Source organism: Amphiura filiformis, chromosome 13 (genome assembly GCF_039555335.1).
Source record: "Amphiura filiformis chromosome 13, Afil_fr2py, whole genome shotgun sequence".
In the NCBI taxonomy this organism is placed as follows: Eukaryota; Metazoa; Echinodermata; class Ophiuroidea; order Amphilepidida; family Amphiuridae; genus Amphiura; species Amphiura filiformis.
Window position 1 is genome coordinate 8,111,695 of NC_092640.1, and position 18,532 is coordinate 8,130,226.

The following is an 18,532-nucleotide window of genomic DNA, read 5'->3' on the forward strand; positions in this document are numbered from 1 at the left end:
CGTAAGCTCAGGGTTCGCCGCGTCACGTGATCCTACTCGGAAACAAGTAAACAAGACTTGCTTCCTGTAGTTTGCAAGCTGCCCGGCAAGTCTGATTTTGACAATAAAGCTTGAAATTAGAGGAATCTTCAAGTTGCTAGTTCCTTCTATATATATTAGAAATAATAGAATTATTGTCAACACATAAATTTTCCGTAACTTTTTGACAAAATCAGTCATAACTCTGGGTATAACCATGGACGTACTAAATTTAGTACGTCCATGGTATAACTGGGTAATTGAGTTTGAATTTCGCGCTGGGATCAATCCCATGCGCAATTGCTTGCTGCTACCGTTCATGTCATGGACTGAATAAACATGATCGAATAACAAATTAAATACTTGTTTGTGACATTCCCTATTCTTGATTCATTTTAAAATATCTGATTTTAAAAAATATCGTCTTGAAGTAATCAAAATAAAAATTCCTTTAAAAAAGGAATGTGGCGCCCAATGTGAGCTGGACGGGATATGGTGAATTCCATGGTGATTAGATTTGGTATTATGATTTTTTAGGGAAGAGTAGAAGATGATCAAATACGAGAGAAATGCTTCATGGAATGAAGCTTTCGTGTCAATTTGCGATTATGTGGGGTCGGAGTTCTGTTTTGGGAGCCTATTGTAGTGAGGATATTGCTTTGGATATTGTTGAATTTCGTTATGCAGGGCCTAGGGTATATGATGGATAACTAGAAGACACAAATAAGTAAGCTTCCCCCTAGTCATCTATACACTCATTCTTGTCACACGACGAATTTCGACAAAGTCATGTAGGCCTAAACGTAATTTCGTTTTTCACCCGACCTCCGTCCAGAAACAATCCTGAAATGTTGAAAACTTGGGGTCGGCGCACTCATGCCAGTTTATCCTAAGGTACACTCTGTGTCTTTTGTAGCCAACCATGTGGCTAAGAGAGGCTAGGAAATACTTAAACTAATACAAAACAATCATACCCTCCTTTCATATCAAACAATACCAAGAAATTGACAGGCCTGTTAAATCAAGGGTAAGATCGATCGTTATTCTTCATGAAACGGGCACAGCCCATTTTTATGTTATTAATTCTGCTAAAAAATAATTAATAAATAACAAAATTACGTCATAGAACTCTATTTTAAACAGACAAAATAGCCAGTGGGGTTTCTTTCACTTAACCTTGCTAGGAACCCTTCCCAGCAGTTAGGCATTACAATGAATATTATTTTTGCAAATACACTTCTGACCTTCAACACAGTCATGTCTTCCGAATTTATTCCTTTCTCTGCTGACCAGAACTGATTTTCGTTAATTAATGTTTTTATCAGAGATAGTCACCACAAAGATACTGAGCTTCTAATATCTTTGGTCACAATCAGTTAGCAGTCGATTCAAGCACATAAAGTCATAAACCAATTAGTGATTTCATGATTGGTCAGTGGTTGTGTTGGTCAACTATAATTAATTGGTGTTGGTTTAAGGATTAGGTGCACCGCGTGCAATCACTATGGACCACAATGGCCTCATCCAGTGGCATATTATCAATAACCTCAATTAAACAATCATAGTGCAAAATTTGACCTTAAGTTGCAAAGTATGAGTTTTGTACTCACATTTTCAAAGGTCATTCAATGAATACACACATGTATTGGGGTTAAAGAACTGTGCCCTGATAGATGAGCATGTTGTAGATTCTTCACACTGTAAACAACTAGTTCATGTGCAAACATGTTCAAAACATATACATAATTAGAATGGTCAAATGTCACCGTCTATCGGGTTCTAAGAGGCGGTAAACTGGTTTAAACCATACAAAGGTCACGGGTTATTTGGTATTTTATAAGTCCATTAATTTTGTATTTTAAACAAAGAATATACACACATCATTTTATCCCGTGCATATCAGAAAACAATAATAAAATAAAATCCTAGCATATTGTGGTTTTATTTCTGAGCTGGGCATAATTTTAGCAAAACAATTAAGGAGTAAATCTAGCAAGAGTGAAATTAGAAGCTATTCACAAAGTACATGCCTATATGTGGCCCCTCCGTAGAGGGCGCCACAAAAATAATAAAAAAACGCCGATTTCATCAAATCCAGCCCATATGAAGGTTTTCATATTTAGCGCATTGCGGTAATACATTCTTTCCACACAATCGCGATTGAAAGAAACAGATACTCGGCAGATACTTTATTATAAAATAAATACAATTTATGCTTAGTAGACCGTTATTTGATGGAATTCTGAAATCTGAATAAAATTAAAATATTGTCACTTGTGTCACGATTCTTTAATGATAGTACAATCAGTGTACGGTACTGAAAAAGTGAAACATTCATGTTTTATGGATTACCGAACACGATGCGTAAATTGCTGCTGGATGCTGAAGAAATGGCAGGGACGGATATGCACAAACACAGCGACTCGGTTCGGGGCTTCGTCCTCGTAGCACTTGCGCTGTCAGGAGATTTTGATCAATCGTTCCCTTATATTTGGAACATTTACAGGAATAAATTTTGCTGATGAAGTAGCAATAAGTTGGAAATATCAGAATGTGAATATCAAATCGGTCATTTTGTCTGCAAGTACAGTACAGTCGCGGATACTGAACACTCGGCGTAGTGAGACTCAGTCAGTCACTGAGCTGAGCTCATCCCGTATATACGAGTTCGCCTATCATACATGACCGGCTATGACCGGTTGTAAAGCTAAGAAATAATTAAAAAATCCTGTACATGTACCTTATTCTATGCCTTCATTTTCTCATTGTGATAAGTTCATCTCAACTTGGTGTGACGATCTGAACTGGTAGCACTAGCAGTTATTTTTTGCAATCTGTTTTCATTCGGCGAATCTTCGCTCTTCGTGCTTTACTGTAATATTCCCTATGCATATCGTGGATGGCTTGGCCTATCCCAAATCACCCCGGCCAGCACTTTTCCCATTTTTAAATCCACACACTTTATTCAGGAACTTCATTCTTGATTTGATCATGATATTTCCTTCATGTTATTCTTATTTTATTGAAGATATTTTTCATGTAAAGTAAGTTGACAATGACTGAATTCGTGCATTGGCCCGATGCATGCCACAGTAATACACGGACATTGTGTTTACAATCAATCCCGGAAGTAACTGTGTGTCCCCGTGCTGACGTCATCATCGAAAGCACCCAATTTGAACGATTTCGTTTTGTAATTTAGGGGGGGGGGTGCCAATATCCAATCTTTGCATGGAGATTATGTCTATCCTGGTGCGTTAGGCAAATAAAAAATATTCTTTTCTGCTTCCTGGCATCATAAGCTTTTCATTGATAGGCCCCCCTATATAACTTTATTTTCAATGAGGTTCACCTTTAAAGAGACGTGGTACGATTTTCTTAATGTTATGTTTTCTATATGATATTAAGGACTACCATTAATATAATTTATCATTTGTATGTTTTTGTGCAATAGTGGTTTTGATGATGTATTTTAATAATTGAAATATAACTTGTACATAAATCATATTATAACGTTTTATTGTGAAAGATGTATGGAGGATGTGTGTTGAGAGGGTGAGAGAGGGGTGCATGTGAGAGTGTGACTGTATGAGGATGAATGCAGGGTTACTATTTTATTTATTATATATATTTTGTCTTTTAGTAAAAGATCGTATTAATTTTAGTTTTTAGTCTATGTACACTAATATATTATATTTTAAATTAACTTGTGTTTGTTAGTAATATGTTTAATATCCACACGGACATGTGGAAGAACAATACTGTATTGAACATGTTTTTACCGTGTATAAATAAAGCTATTATTATTATTATTATTATTATTATTTATTAAAACAATATGTTTCCCAATTTTAAGTTGTATTACTCCAGCGGTTTTTATCTGAGATACAAAAATGTGTATAACAATACCCCATTGGATACACTTTTGATGTGTTACCACAATTCAGCACGTTTTTGTTTTACACTGTTTGAAAGAAAATCTCTCGGGTGTTAAATATGACTAGTGTAATGAGAAAAAGATGAGCTTCTTATTTTACTAAAATCTCAGTTATGATGATGCAAAGTGGGGGATGAGGCTGTCGATCGGGTCAAGCACCTATAAGTATAGAACTGTTTCAAACACATTCAAAACATTTCACATTTCCGTCAACGCATTCAGTTGCCTGTGAATTCCATAATTATTGTTGTACCGGTCAAATTGATATTTTGATTAAAAGAATGTTTGGACCGTTATACAAGACTGTTATATCAATGCACATATGGCAACAATTACAGGGTGTCCCAGAAAAAATTCCGGGCGAATGAATTTGGACGTAAGTCGAGAAATAGACATCAGAATCCACAATCAGCGTGTAGCCCATCATATTCTGCATGTTATTTTACTGGAATTGGTTGACTAATTGCGAAGAAATGAGCGATTACATAACGCACGCGTCAATTTACTTCATTCCAAGTTGAAAAAAAAGATCATGTAACACAATGCGAACTAGTGATTAACTGTTAATGGACTTCATATTTTGTTCTGTGAAATCCTTTTTGTTCTTTTCAAAACAATCTGTTTCTTGCAAAACATTGAATTAGATTTTGTTCAAATTTGAAAACCAGCACGATATTGAAAGTGAAAGCTTGCATGTAAGATGATGCTCGGTACTTGTAAATATCTTTTTTCATTAATGTTGATATAAATGTGGCATAAAGAATTATTGCATAAAGAATTCCATGGCTTAAAAAATTTCGATGTCTATTTCTCGACTTACGTTCAATTATATTCACTCGGTATTTTTTTTCTGTGACACCCTGTATAGCAAAGCGTATATCGGTTGTAGTTTATTCAACTTTAGTCTACACAATAATATTCAGTCACTTTTCAAATAAATTATTGTAGGAGTAATTAAAAGTGAGCAAACACTTCTCAGCAAAGTGTACTTGGTGTTTAATAAACAATATTTGCAGTTTGAGCAATACTAAGAAGCTGATAGTTTCATTTTTGAGGTCAAGGCAGAGTGGAAGTAAGCCGTATATCGATTAAAACAGTTCAATTAACCACCATAATTGCCTGAGCTAATTAACTATATTTTAATTTTAACTTTTAACCCAAAGTAGTTATAATAAAGACAGCGAAGCATTTGGTTTTGTCATTATTTTCGCATTTCTAATGATCCACATTACCTTCCTTTTTGAACAGGACGTTATTAATCGTACGATGACAATAAAAACGTCTCTCTTATTATATTCTTCGTTACCCTCTTTCCGTCCCTTCTCTTTTATTTATCCCTTTTGTCCTTCTGTTTCTTGTTTTTATCTTCTCCGTCATTTTGATTTTTTTTTCTTTGTTTGTATCCTTCTTCTCACTCCTTCTCATCCTCCTCTTCTTTGTCGTCTTCTTCATCATCATCGTAATCTTCTTCTTCTTCTGCTTCTTCGTCGTCGTCGTCGTCTTCTTCTTCTTCATCATCATCATCATCATCATCATCATCATCATCATCATCCTCATCATCATCATCTTCTTCTTCTTCTTCTTCTTTTTCTTCTTCTTCTTCTCCTTCTTCGGGTTATATAAGTAATTAAGTATCATGAAAAAATGTTTACTCTTGCAAATATTTTGTCAACACTTTACATTAGGCTTCCAAAATGTGTTTGAATGTTATTAAACCGAATGATACCCTTTTACAATCATTTTAACCTAACATTTGTAAACGTTTAAAACACGTTTTGTGTTTGCTGGGTCATCCTTCTCATCTAATATTTCTTTCTACTCTTTCTGTTCGTCAAAACCGTCTTCCAGCTTTAGCGCCCTTCTAAGGAAAATGGCAATCATGTGAAGGGGAAGGACGATTCCAAATCATTATGACAAATGTCGTGTTAATTTATTCCAAATTGGTATGACAAAGACATGTTATTTACATTGTGGACTCAATGGCTGATTCATTAATAAAATTGTCGATACTGTGAGTCTGTACTACCTCAATTTGTAAAACTGTTTAAGGAATCGGAAATTAACGTTTGCACAGTATTTTTTGTGGGAGCTGGGAGTATACCAGACATATCGAATTGCATTCTGAAATCGAGAAATGCCCTTCTTTTTTTTTTCTTTCTTTTTTTTCGGTCCTCGAAGTAAACTTTATAAATCTAATGATATGTACTTAAATATTTCATATTGAAGATATACATTTTTTCCCAAAAATACCTTGGTGTTTTTTTTTAAAAAAACATATCTTCAATACGAAAAGTCAAAATTTTTAATTCAGCTTTTCATCCCAGCTACATACACTTTGTACATATTAGATTTTTAAGGTTTACTTCGATGACTGTTCAATATCAAAAATATCAATTTTCAATCCTTAAAATCCATAAAATGTGTATTATATCGCGTATTTCAAAAAAATTATTTGATATCAGAAAGACATTGTTCGTACTCAGAATGCAATTCGATATGTCTGGTGTGCTCTCATGTCCCCCCCCCCCTCCCTCCACAAAAAAAAATAAATTTCGAACGCTCATACCAGAGCCCTTAACTAAAACAGAACTGACTTACTGCTTCTTCTTTCCCATTGCAGGTTATAAACAAGCTGATGTATACTGGCAGTTCAGACCAGCGGGCCAAATGCTGGATAACAGAATTTGGCGATTGTACCAGAACATACGACGGCCATAAACATACCGTCAGCTCACTACGATTTAGAGACGGCTTGTGTAAGTAAATTAATCGAGTTATACACGAAAGTTCATCTATGTTGGTAGAATTATGATTAGTTGATTCCTACCACGAAATTCTCAGAGGGATATTCCATCTGTAATTCGCGAGAGTGAAAATGTGATCACTGAACAACATCAGGTCAAGATCTTTTAGGATACACCCCGTAAGTCCAAACCACCGCTTTTTAAATTTTAAGCTTACCCAACGCTAACCCTAAATCGAACCCTAAACAGAACCTTAACCCTAAATCTAACATAACCCCAAAAATTCCTACTGGCGGTGGCTCGGACTGACGGTGTTTCGGACTGACGGGGAGACCCCTTTTTGCTCACACACTCGTAGACTCCTGGTAAATAAAAGCTAACTACATCAAAGAGAAGGAGCCATCTCTTAACCAGGAGAGGGCAATTTGAAACGTCCGGTAGTCTACGAGTCTGTGATCAAGTTTAAGGTCAAAGGGTCATGACCTAATGATGGAGATTACACTTAGGCCAAAAAAAAAATTGTTTGCTTGCCCTCGAATGGATTTTAAAATTGGGTCGGTCGGTCGGGAAAAGTTTTTTTTCCGTTTCCCAGAAACAGACATGGCGAATACCGAATGCAATTAATGGTTCAAGCATTTCCGTAGCAGCAGCATCACGCCATGGTCCAGCATCTGTGCTCGCCACTTGCACCTTAAACAATTGTAGCTCTTCTACATGTATAGGCCTACGTTTAATGAAGTGTACAATTCTCCTACATGTAGTGTTTTCTGCTTTTCAAAACTATCATATTAATCAGCGTGTATTGTCCCTTGCTTCACCTGTACAGCTAGCGCTACTCGTGATGTGTCCGCCATGTTTAAAGTGAAATCATATTTATACCGAGCGATTTGTGCTCTTAATAAAAGTAGCCTCAACAAACATGTTGAAAAAAAATAGTGCAATGTTACTTCCTAGTCGATACGAACAAATATCATGAATCTAAATATTTATAAACAAGAAATGAATATCTGGTACAACTGTTTTCAAATGTTATCTACTTTTACCATATTTTAACATCTGCTATATTGTATCCATTCTTGCACGATATGCACGGTTATATTTTGCCTGTAAATAAACTCATCCCTAGATCCGCCGTCCGAAATGTGCAGGTGGATAGCAAATTGTATTAGAGCTTAGACGCTGAGGTGGTATACGAAATTGCGGAACCCGACAGTCAGGTACAGCCGGACACGTAAACATGCAGGATATGGTATTTTACAACGTTTCTTTTAAATCATCGGTTTTTCAGACGAAAAATACATGCCATTTTTGGGAAAATCGCAAAAAAAAACTTTTCAAAAAAAAAAGTTCTACGGTCGGGACTGCCGAGACGGTCGGTCGGAAGAGGGCAGGCAAACAACTTTCTTTTTTTTTTTGCCTAATATGCATAGTCTCATTTTCGCTGATTACAGTGGCGTACCGTGGCCGCCCCAACCCCGGGGGGCTGAAGAAAAAGTTTGCCGCCCCTTCCTTAACAGCCCGAAAAGGTTGACCCAATATTTTCACGGTCGTTTGAAAAAGTGAAGAGCAAAAAAAATGGATTTTAGGCGATAGCGTCCCAAAAGCAACCTTTTTTCAAATTTTTTATGCTTTTTCAATTTTTGGCGCCCTTTTTTCTTTGCTAAATCGTTTTTCCGCCCCCTAAGTTTTTGCCGCCCCTGTTTTTGCCGCCCCTTCTCCTTCCGCCGCCCCTTCGTTTTTGCCGCCCCCCTACTTTGACCCCGGGGGGCTGGCGCCCCAAAGCCCCCCAAAAATACGCGCATGGATTAGGTGGAAGAGGGAGTACCATCTGCAAATTCATAGGCAGGAATTTTTTTTTGTGTGTATGTTTGGGTTAAAAGCTAAATTTTAAATCTAGAATTTGTTCAGCTATAAATTGAAAAATAAACGGATAAAACGTTACTGAAATGATTATAGCATTAATGTCCTTATATAATTTCGATATTTTCGAGAAACACAATCCGCTCGAAGTGAGCTCTATGTGCAAAACCGGTTAATACCTATTTTAGAAATGTTTGGTAACTGATAAACGTGCGTTGAAAAACCTAGCTACGCCGCTGGATCCCTTAAGGGAGAATGTATAAGGAAATATAAGGGGAAATTCAATTTAGTACACTGCAAAAGTCATAGAACCAAGATTAGTAAGAAAAGATGTCTGCATATCCATACTAACATTTGCCTTAAATAGTGTCTCCTTACCTAACAATATAACAAAAAGGAAACATTATTACATTAATATTTGATTTTGAAAAATAAGACAACATTTTCAAAACTTAGAACACATATGTAACAGTTTTTGAACACTTGACATGTGTTCATATTTCCTTATGTCTTTCTTTGTTTCATTTGAACACTGGTGTTCTTGTAGTTTGAACTCTGATGTTCTGAAATATAGAACACTTATTACACATGTGTCATGTGTTCAACTTTATCTTATGAACACGTCTCAGGTGTTCACACTAGTGTTCTCTAAATAAGTTGACACGTGTCATGTGTTAAAAAACCGTTATATTAATGAACGCGTTCCATGTGTTCTGGCTAATTTACAGTATAGGTCTAATTTAAAAAGTAGAATTCTTTGGAACAAAGCACATACTGTCGTGGTCAAATCAAACAATGACTATTATGTGGAACCTTTATAAATCTTGCAATTAAAGTATGTTGGACATTGTTTGGTTGCAGTATTTACACTAATGAATAAATTGTTTTCGTGTTTTTTATCCAGTATTCACTGGGTGTGGTGACACCAGCGCTCGAGTGTTCGACGCAAAATCTGGCGCTTTGAAGAGGACGTTCAAAGGACATGAGTTCTGTATTAATGCCATAGCGGTAGGTACATTATAGGACGTTCAAAATACACGAATTCTGTATTAATGCCATAGCGGTACGTACATTATTAGGACGTTCAAAAAGACACGAGTTCTGTATTAATGCCACACCGGTAGGTACATTAATAGGACGTTCAAAAGACATGAGTTCTGTATTAATGTCATAGGGGTACGTACATTAATAGGACGTTCAAAAGACATCTGTTCTGAATTAATGTCATAGCGGTAGGTACATTAATATAGGACTTTCAAAAGACATGAGTTCTGTATTAATGCCATATAGCGGTAGGTACATTAAAGGGGCATTACGTGATCCACAGCCTCTTCCCCCACTTTTCTCAAAAAAAGTTGAGCTTTTTATATCACTGAAACCTCTGGCTACATAATGTTTATGTACAAAATATTTCTTGCAGATTAATTCGTTTAGCAAAGATATCGTGAAATTTGAATTTCGCTCTGGTGCACCAGAACGAAATTACAACGTATTGTCTATGGAGCAGTGTAATACACATAATCTTGCATAACTCCCAAACGCAATATCGGAATCAACTGAAATTTTGGGAATATGCTTTTTTCGTGGATATGTACTGAAAGATATCATAAAAAGAGGATGCTAGGATCACGAAATACTCCTTTAATAGGACGTTCAAAGGATACGAGTCATGTATTCATGCCATAACGGTAGGTATATTAATAATAGGACGTTCAAAGGATATGAGTTCTGTATTAATGCCATAACGGTAGGTACATTAATAGGACGTGCAAAGAACATGAGGTCTGTATTAATGCCATAGTGGTAGATACATTTATAGGACGTTCAAAGGATACGAGTTCTGTATTAATGCCATAGCGGGAGATACAATATTTGCTGCGTTAAGAAACAGAAAGCCTTAACTCACAATGGTTTTTATGTGAGTTAAGTATTTCTGGTTCTCAACTCTCGATTTGTTGGTTTAGTAGGCCTACTGCATCACAACCCATCGAGGAAATGCAGATTGGGTTGATGGTTCAGATAACTGAGAGTTTAATAATAATAATTACAATAATATTCAAACTTTTGTAAATGGGTATTGAATTTTCGTTCAGTCTTAATCTTACAAAGGGATGAAAAATAGTTTTCACTTCTTCAAAATTGGGATTTAGTCAAGCCATTTAAAGCCATTGTTAATATGTTGCAATTCTACGCAAATAAAATATTTTCTTTCAAGCAACATACTCTTTTATAAGAAGTGTAAATAATGAATTCTACACAAGTATACCGCATCTGGTAAAATTAAGCATGTTTCCAAACACAATGCCCATTATTACATTAATTAACCAAAGAAAACATAATATTACTGGCCGTTTCCTAGTGCTTAGCTGTATGGTGAACCAGTGACGTCATGTCACCAATATCGTATCCTAGGATATAATCGATAATAATTGGTTCTCTTTTCATATATTTTCTATTTTTAAAATATATGTTGAGCGTTTTGCTATTATACTGGTAACAGAATGGATATTTTTAGCAGTTTCAAATTGTTTTTTATTTATTGTTACAATGATGAATCTTATTATATGAAGAGGATAAGAGATTTAACCCCCTGGACACCTGACCTGATTGGTTGATAACTTCAAATGCTCATTTCAATTGCCAATTGTGACTAGGCTTTGAACTATTCATGGTCAAACTTGCATTTGCAGATGATCTTATTAATGTTAATACCCTCCTTGATTGGTTCAAAATTTGACACAATATTCATTTTGGCCAATCGGCAGGTAGTTCTTATGGGGTTAAAACATTGAGGGCAAATTATAAACAGATTTATCGCCACCATGGGCTATCTAATAAGAAAACGTTACATTATTCATAGCATAGCATTGACAAGCTGCGGATGGATGGAAAATGTCGACAATTGTCAACAATTGCACAGTGTTGCACCATCAAGAAAAGAATGTTCAGCGACAAACAATTTTGAAAATTTGATCATGATCAAATAAAATGGGTTTCTTTTGGTATAACCATGTTCGATTCCTTGCGCACTAGTACAATACGTGATTCGTGGTTTGTTTCAAACATTGAACAACGGGTGTGAAATAACGGATCTTGGTCATTCAAACCTCGGATTCAAGCGACTTTCATGACATGCTTGCAAATGATGTCCATGTACCTGAGGCTTATTTATCGGGTGCGCTTCGAATTGTCATTTCACTGATATCTAAATTAAAATGGACAGTTAAGCAAAATGGTTATGATACAATTAATGGAAATTGGGCATTCAACAGATCTATATACAGTGTCTCCCAAAATGTTACTCCATCGCAACATGACAATAAATTGAATAAAAAAAGTTATATTTCTTTTCTATTTTTAAGTATAATATAACAAAACATTATTTCCCGCCTTTTCTTTTACCATGTTTACAGCTTGTACCAAACAGAATGATCACCGCATCCCATGATGCAACAGTGAAAATATGGGATATCGAGGATGTGAAAGAGGACATCACCAACTTTGGCGAGGATGACGAAGACAAAGAAAAGAAGAGAAAAGAAGAAAAGAAGGCTGAGAAGGAAAGAAAGGAAAAGAGAAACGGGAAAAGAAAGAGCGAGAGAAGAATAAAAGAACCAGGTTGAGAGCGTTGAAATGACGGATCAAACAAGCCTTCCCGAGAAAAATGAATTTGAAAACAATGAAAAGCAAGGTGAAACGGGTAGTACGGGGAGCGAGAAGAAGGATCCAGAAAAAGGGGCTAATGACACCGATGACGACATAGAAGCAATTAGCAGAGATATGGGTGATTGATGATGATGCTGTCTTCAATTAATTATAACCCACTGTATCGATACCTTCCTCGATTATGCTATGCCAGAAACATTCCGCAACCACGCCCATGTGCATGGAATATGGTGGAAGAGCAGCAAAGAAAGCACAAATCAGTTGCTAGACTTTGCAAACTTTGAGTTTTACTTTGAAACAGAACTAAATAATTGGTGCGGAGTAAAACAGCTGTATCGCATACTTTGTTTGACAATTGACCATGTTGACTGCTCCGTTCTTGAGGAATAAGAATTTTTCCAAAATATCTCATTAAAGAAGTCCAATATCAATCAGTGATCTGTATCTGGAGTATCATTCACTGCGCATAATGCGTCTTTCAGATGTGTCTCTGCATGCAGAGACACACACCTGAATCGTGTATCATTGATTAGTATTTAGTGGTAAGTGAAGTATATGATAGCTGTGGCTCAGCCACGTCAACTTATTTGGGGCACCAAAATATCCAAAAAATAAAGTTTCCGAGTATAGTTCTTTGATGGACACCCTATGTAAAGTGCCGAATTGGAAGCAGGTTCTTATACATGGTATATGAACTCCGCTAACGTGGTAAAATCGAATTCTAGCAAATAATCTGATGATTTCCAATGTTCACCATCTGACGTGGCACATGGTCAGGGTGAATTTTGTTATGGAAACGGGGTCCTTTCCCCATTTCTTTTGCCTTGACGATTTTTTTTTTTTATCAGAGGGGCACTTTAATTTTTCATCAAGGGTACTCTGCCCCTGCTGGCTATACGCTACTGGGAGTCATCCATAAACATATTAACCATATATGATTAAAATAATAGTTTGTTTTGGAATTATAGTCATTTTCACGTGAGGCTTCCACAAAATGTCAGTGTTTCTAGAATAGACTTTTAATGAAGTTACATATAAGTGTGGAATCTATATCCGAATTTCAGAAAACATGGAACTAGTCACCAATGCGCTATAATTTTTGAGAAAAATGCAAAAATAGGCACAAAATTGGATAGGGGTGTAGTACCCCTTAAGGTATATTTGAATTTGGTTTATTTCTTAAACCCCGAGGGTGACAGTCTGTTTATATCAAAAACAAAACTCTTCACTTGTTTCATAATTGAATGCATTTATTTTATTATTATTTTTTAGCTTGAAGTTCTTGAATTATTGACGTGTTGTATGCAATAGCTATGAAAACTTCCTTTGCATAATAGAATGTATAAAAGATGTATTTATTTATATATGAATCTTGTGCGATATAATCATCATCGTGTATTTGTCGTTTTGTTAATGCAAAAACATACATATAAACCAAAGAAAGGTTCAAAAGGTCGAGATAGACTTCCAAGAAAAGGGAAATAGGTTTTTTTTTTAAATAAAAAAGTATACTTACATGTAATTTTAAGTATAGCAATATCGTCTAGTGGTAATTAGTACAAAATCGATTTTCCTGCCGATAGTTTAAAAAAATCAATTTTAAGTATACTCGCTGACGTAAAGGTCTGCGCCGTTAAATATTTGCTGGTTTGGTCGTTAAGGCTGAGTTCACATAGAAGTATACGGTATACGGTATTCGCTATACGAAATACGCTCATTCGATCAGGCTGAGTTCATATAGGAGTATACTATGTGAACTCAGACTGGTCGAATTTCGTAGGCCTATAGCGAATAGCGAGTATGTCAGTTTACTATCTAATTCTGCACATTATGACACCTCATTGAATGCAATGTGACCTCAAGAAGTAAAGTTACAAGCATTTGATTAGACGAAGAAAATTGGTAAACTGACCTATACTCGCTATTCGCTATTCGAAATACGCTCATTCGATCAGGCTGAGTTCACATTGTATACTCCTATATGAACTCAGCCTGATCGAATGAGCGTATTTCGTATAGCGAATACCGTATACTTCTATGTGATCGCAGCCTTATGTAATATCATGGTTAGGAACAGACCGTTCAATATTTATTGTCAGGGAGATGGGAGTTTTGACAAAAAATGTACAAAAATGTTCCATTTCTCTTTATTTAAAACTTAACATCCCCCTCATTGTTCAAGTAAAAAATTCAGATTCCCCCCCAAAATCCCCCACCCCACCCCCCAAAAAATCGAATTCTCCCTTCAAACTCCCCACTTCCCCGGCGTTAATATTGAACGGTGCTGTATTATTAATGTTTTATGTTTTCATTATTGTCCCAGCAAACACGAAACGATTTTGTATAGGCGCATATGTTCCCAGAAAACTCAATGTTTTGAAAAAAATTATTTGTAATAACATTTTGTTAACATAAAAACGTACATGTTTTTAATGTAATTAAAACAGTTTGACAATTTTTTATCAAGTTAAAAAAACTTTCCAAACAATTAACGTGTTTGCAGGGATAATCTTACAGGTTGTACTGTTTGGGATTAAGGTATTTGGGACCAAATTATATTTAAAACCTTGCTCAAGAACAGTATAACCTGCTCAAACAGTTCTATTTAGGAGATAATGCAGGCCATATTCAATTAAGCGATATTAATTTTTGTCAAATTACACGAGTTTTAGATTTAATACGACGTATATGACAACAGGTCTGTGAGATTGGATGTCCAAAACTACTCTCAATTCCAGAATAATACGTTGCCATGGTAACTAGTGAATTTAAATGAAAAATAGTATTTTGTTTGCCAGCTATAACAAAGCTCAATCATAATCTTTATCTATTTTTATTTTGACCTATAAAACTGGGAACTTGAAAAGGAAAAAAAAAACACACCGTATTTTGCATGACAATAAGTGTCTATTTCACAGACATGGCACATTTATTCAAAATCATACGTATAGGGCCTACAAGCTGTATGACTAAATGGTTTTCATCGATAATGGATGAGTCTGGCACATCAAAATACAGCATAATTATAAAGATCCAAATAATGTGTAGATTAATTGTATAACAAGTCATAAACTATACAAACTGGACATATCAAGAGTACGGTATCCATGTTGCATTTGCAGGCTTTTCAATACACATCAAAACTGACGGGTACCAATCATTTTGATACAGCCTGTAGGCCTAATGCTAAAGTACTACTCTTTGGGCTATTCCATTTAAAATCCACACTACCCCTGTGGAAGATTTTGGAAATATTATACACATGGGGACAATGAATTTCAAATGTAATTAACCCATTAGCAGCGCCATTTGACACTCACCCTCCCTCAGGGAAGATTCAGGTTGAATCTTTCTCAGAGGATGTATTCAAATGGAGCTGCCTAATGTGCTCATTCCATTTGAAAGTCATACTCCCCCTGTAGCAGATATTTCCAAAATCTCCTGGGGTAGTGGGGATTTACATGATGTCACCCATTAGGTCTTTATTTTAATAATTATTGACTATGAAGGCGAATATGGGGCACCTTTACGGTTGATTGAGATAGCACTATACAAAATACGCACTAAGTAACAAATGCATATTTGTGCCTTTTTTTTCTAAATCTTGTTGAAAAGTGAATGTTAAAGTACTTACACTTTAATGTCTTCATGATTATTGACCATAAAGGCGAATATGGGGCGCCTTTGCCTAAACTCATATATACATAGACTGAATTTTATCTTACACGGATGATACACACCAACAAAATACATTTTTTGGCCTTTTTTTCTCAACATATTGGTGGAATGTGGAATTATAACTTTTATTCCTATAAAATAAAGGACGAAAAAAGGATTTAGATTGAGCTATATAGGCCTAGAATAATATTTGTTTGATTTAAAAATGTAGATCTGTATTTTTCTGGAATCTGGACTATAATAAACTGCGATCAATTACAGAATTAACAATTATCCACAATTCGGGCTGAATACATGCAGATGCCATAATATTTATTTTAAAAAAACATTGTAATATCTGTATAATTATGTGTATAATTTTATGTAGAAATATTACAATATTGACATGATATATATATAGTGCAACTCTTTTGGAAAAGATGTTCGTCTTTGCTGAGGATCAAATGGATACACATAGAACATTATGTGCCTCGCTTTGACAGCATCAAAATGGTCTAGTCGCTTTCACTCTAGATTCCTACGAAATAAGACTTCAAGAAAGTTTCTAGAAGTTAAGATTTGATTAGAAATCGTATCAGATTTGACTCAAATTGCGTCAAATTTGACACATTTTCTGGTCATTGACTGTAAAATCGCGGGAAATCTACTGAGAAAGCTAATCCAATTGAGACCAAACAGGGAGAATGAATAAATGAGCATTTTCATTTTGCTAATCACCATGAGCAGTGATAAGCACACGTAAAAATTGAGAATTGCTGACAGCTGGGCTGTCAACAATCATGAAAATTGCCGTTTTTTTGTTACAAAATGTCCGTTTCTTTACAGAATGCGTCTGGGTTTTTTTACACGATGGTTCTGGTTTTTTCTGTATTTTTTAATAGAATGCTTCTGATTTTTTTCCGGTTTCATGGAACATTTTTGTTTTTTTCAAGTAATTCTTCTTTTTTAAAAACAGAGAAACAACATTTAAAACGGACGTAAACTAAGCAAACTGGGAAATTTTGATTTTATCATAACGTTTCTGAGTTTTTTCAGAATTTTTCTGTTTGAAAAAAGGAGCAACAACTTTAAAAACGGACATTTTTGTAATAATTATTATTACTGTAATCGTTTTTGCTGATATACACAGTAAAAAATATTTTAAACAAACTGTTTATAGAATTTTTAAACAACACTGTTTACGCCGGTCACTCTAACAACTTCTGTTCAAAGTTTAAACAACCTTGGGTTGTTTAAACTTTAAACATCTAATTGTTTAAAATTTTAAACAATTTTTTAAACAACAGTTTTTAAACATCAGGGTTGTTTAACTTTAGTTGTTTAAATGTACACAGTTGTTTAAAGTATTTTAAACAACAAATGTTTAAAACAAACAGTTGTTTAAAGCTGTTTATGGCTGTTGTTTAAAACATACATAGTTGTTTAAACTTGTTGTTTAATAGTTTTAAACATTTTTTTTTTTGAAATCAATTTACTTGGGAGAATGGGCAAGAAGAACTGACTGTAAAACATGCACATCAGCCCCATGCATCTGTGCATGAGCAGTGTGAATATGATACATATTCAGAGGTAAGTGTTTGGTTTAAATATTGTTTGATGTGGTTAAGCTTACACTCAAACTGTACTTGTCACGGCTGCATACAGAAGTACTGCACAGCTTGCATCATTTAGCATGTACAACACACACCTGTGTGTTCATATAATACTCTATCACATCAAACAATATTTAAACCAAACACTTACCTCTGAATGTATCAATTAGGTCTGGCATTTCCCACTTTTGGAGCAAGTCAATCACATAGTCACCCGCCATGATGATGAATCTGACCCTGATTTCAAGGAAGGAAACCCCTCTTTTGCAAAACTCGATCTTTTTTAAACAACGTTGTTTAAAAGTTCCTTTTTTGGTATTATTCATGAATTAAACACACACTGTTTAAAATTCAAGGACTGTCTTTTAAACAATGTTGTTTAAAGTGTGAACAACATCGTTTTAAACAGCGACCTTTTCGGGGACCTTTTAAACAGTGTTTTTGCTGTGTAGCTGAGTCATATGTGGCAGTATGCATTTTGACATCCAATAATTGCTGTTCAGTGCAATAGAACATAGGTAAATAATGTATTATTTATGCAATAAAGTAAAATAATATAATATGGAAATTTATATCATTGACTTATTTCTTTAATTAGGAAATTGCATAATAAAAAGACGTCAAAAGGGATCAATTCTCGCAAATAAAAACTGACAACACGGATAAAAGGTATTATGAGAAATGTGTATGTCTTATTAATTAAATTAAAGCTGGTTCAAAGTATCGGGTCAAAAATTCGGCCAAAAATGTCACAATTTTAGATAAATATACACAAAATCATGAACTTTCTGTTACATTTGTCAAAAATATAGGTTTCATCCAACAATCAATATTGTAGATGGGGCAAATGTCTGCTTTTGGCCAGAATAAAATGTCTAATATAAGGGTTGGCGCATAAACGTGTATGATACAAGGTGCTCCAAAAATTACTTTTACAAATTTCAAAGGTAATTCATAGTAATTTCGAGTTATGTGAGCAAAGGAATTCCTCGATCTGAGAGTTGCTTTGAGAGCACTCAAATCGATGAAATGTCCAG

General features: G+C 35.1%; 1 protein-coding gene across 1 annotated transcript in view; it reads left to right on the plus strand.

The window, feature by feature from the left end:
- Positions 1-18,226, plus strand: part of LOC140167947 (uncharacterized) — a 29,704-nt gene extending 11,478 nt beyond the window's left edge. Inside the window, 4 exon segments of the mRNA XM_072191238.1 lie at positions 6,576-6,711; positions 9,464-9,567; positions 11,973-12,176; positions 12,178-18,226. Coding sequence (XP_072047339.1) covers positions 6,576-6,711; positions 9,464-9,567; positions 11,973-12,176; positions 12,178-12,351 — 618 coding nt within the window. The 3' untranslated portion in view covers positions 12,352-18,226.
- The last annotated feature ends 306 nt before the right edge of the window (positions 18,227-18,532 follow it).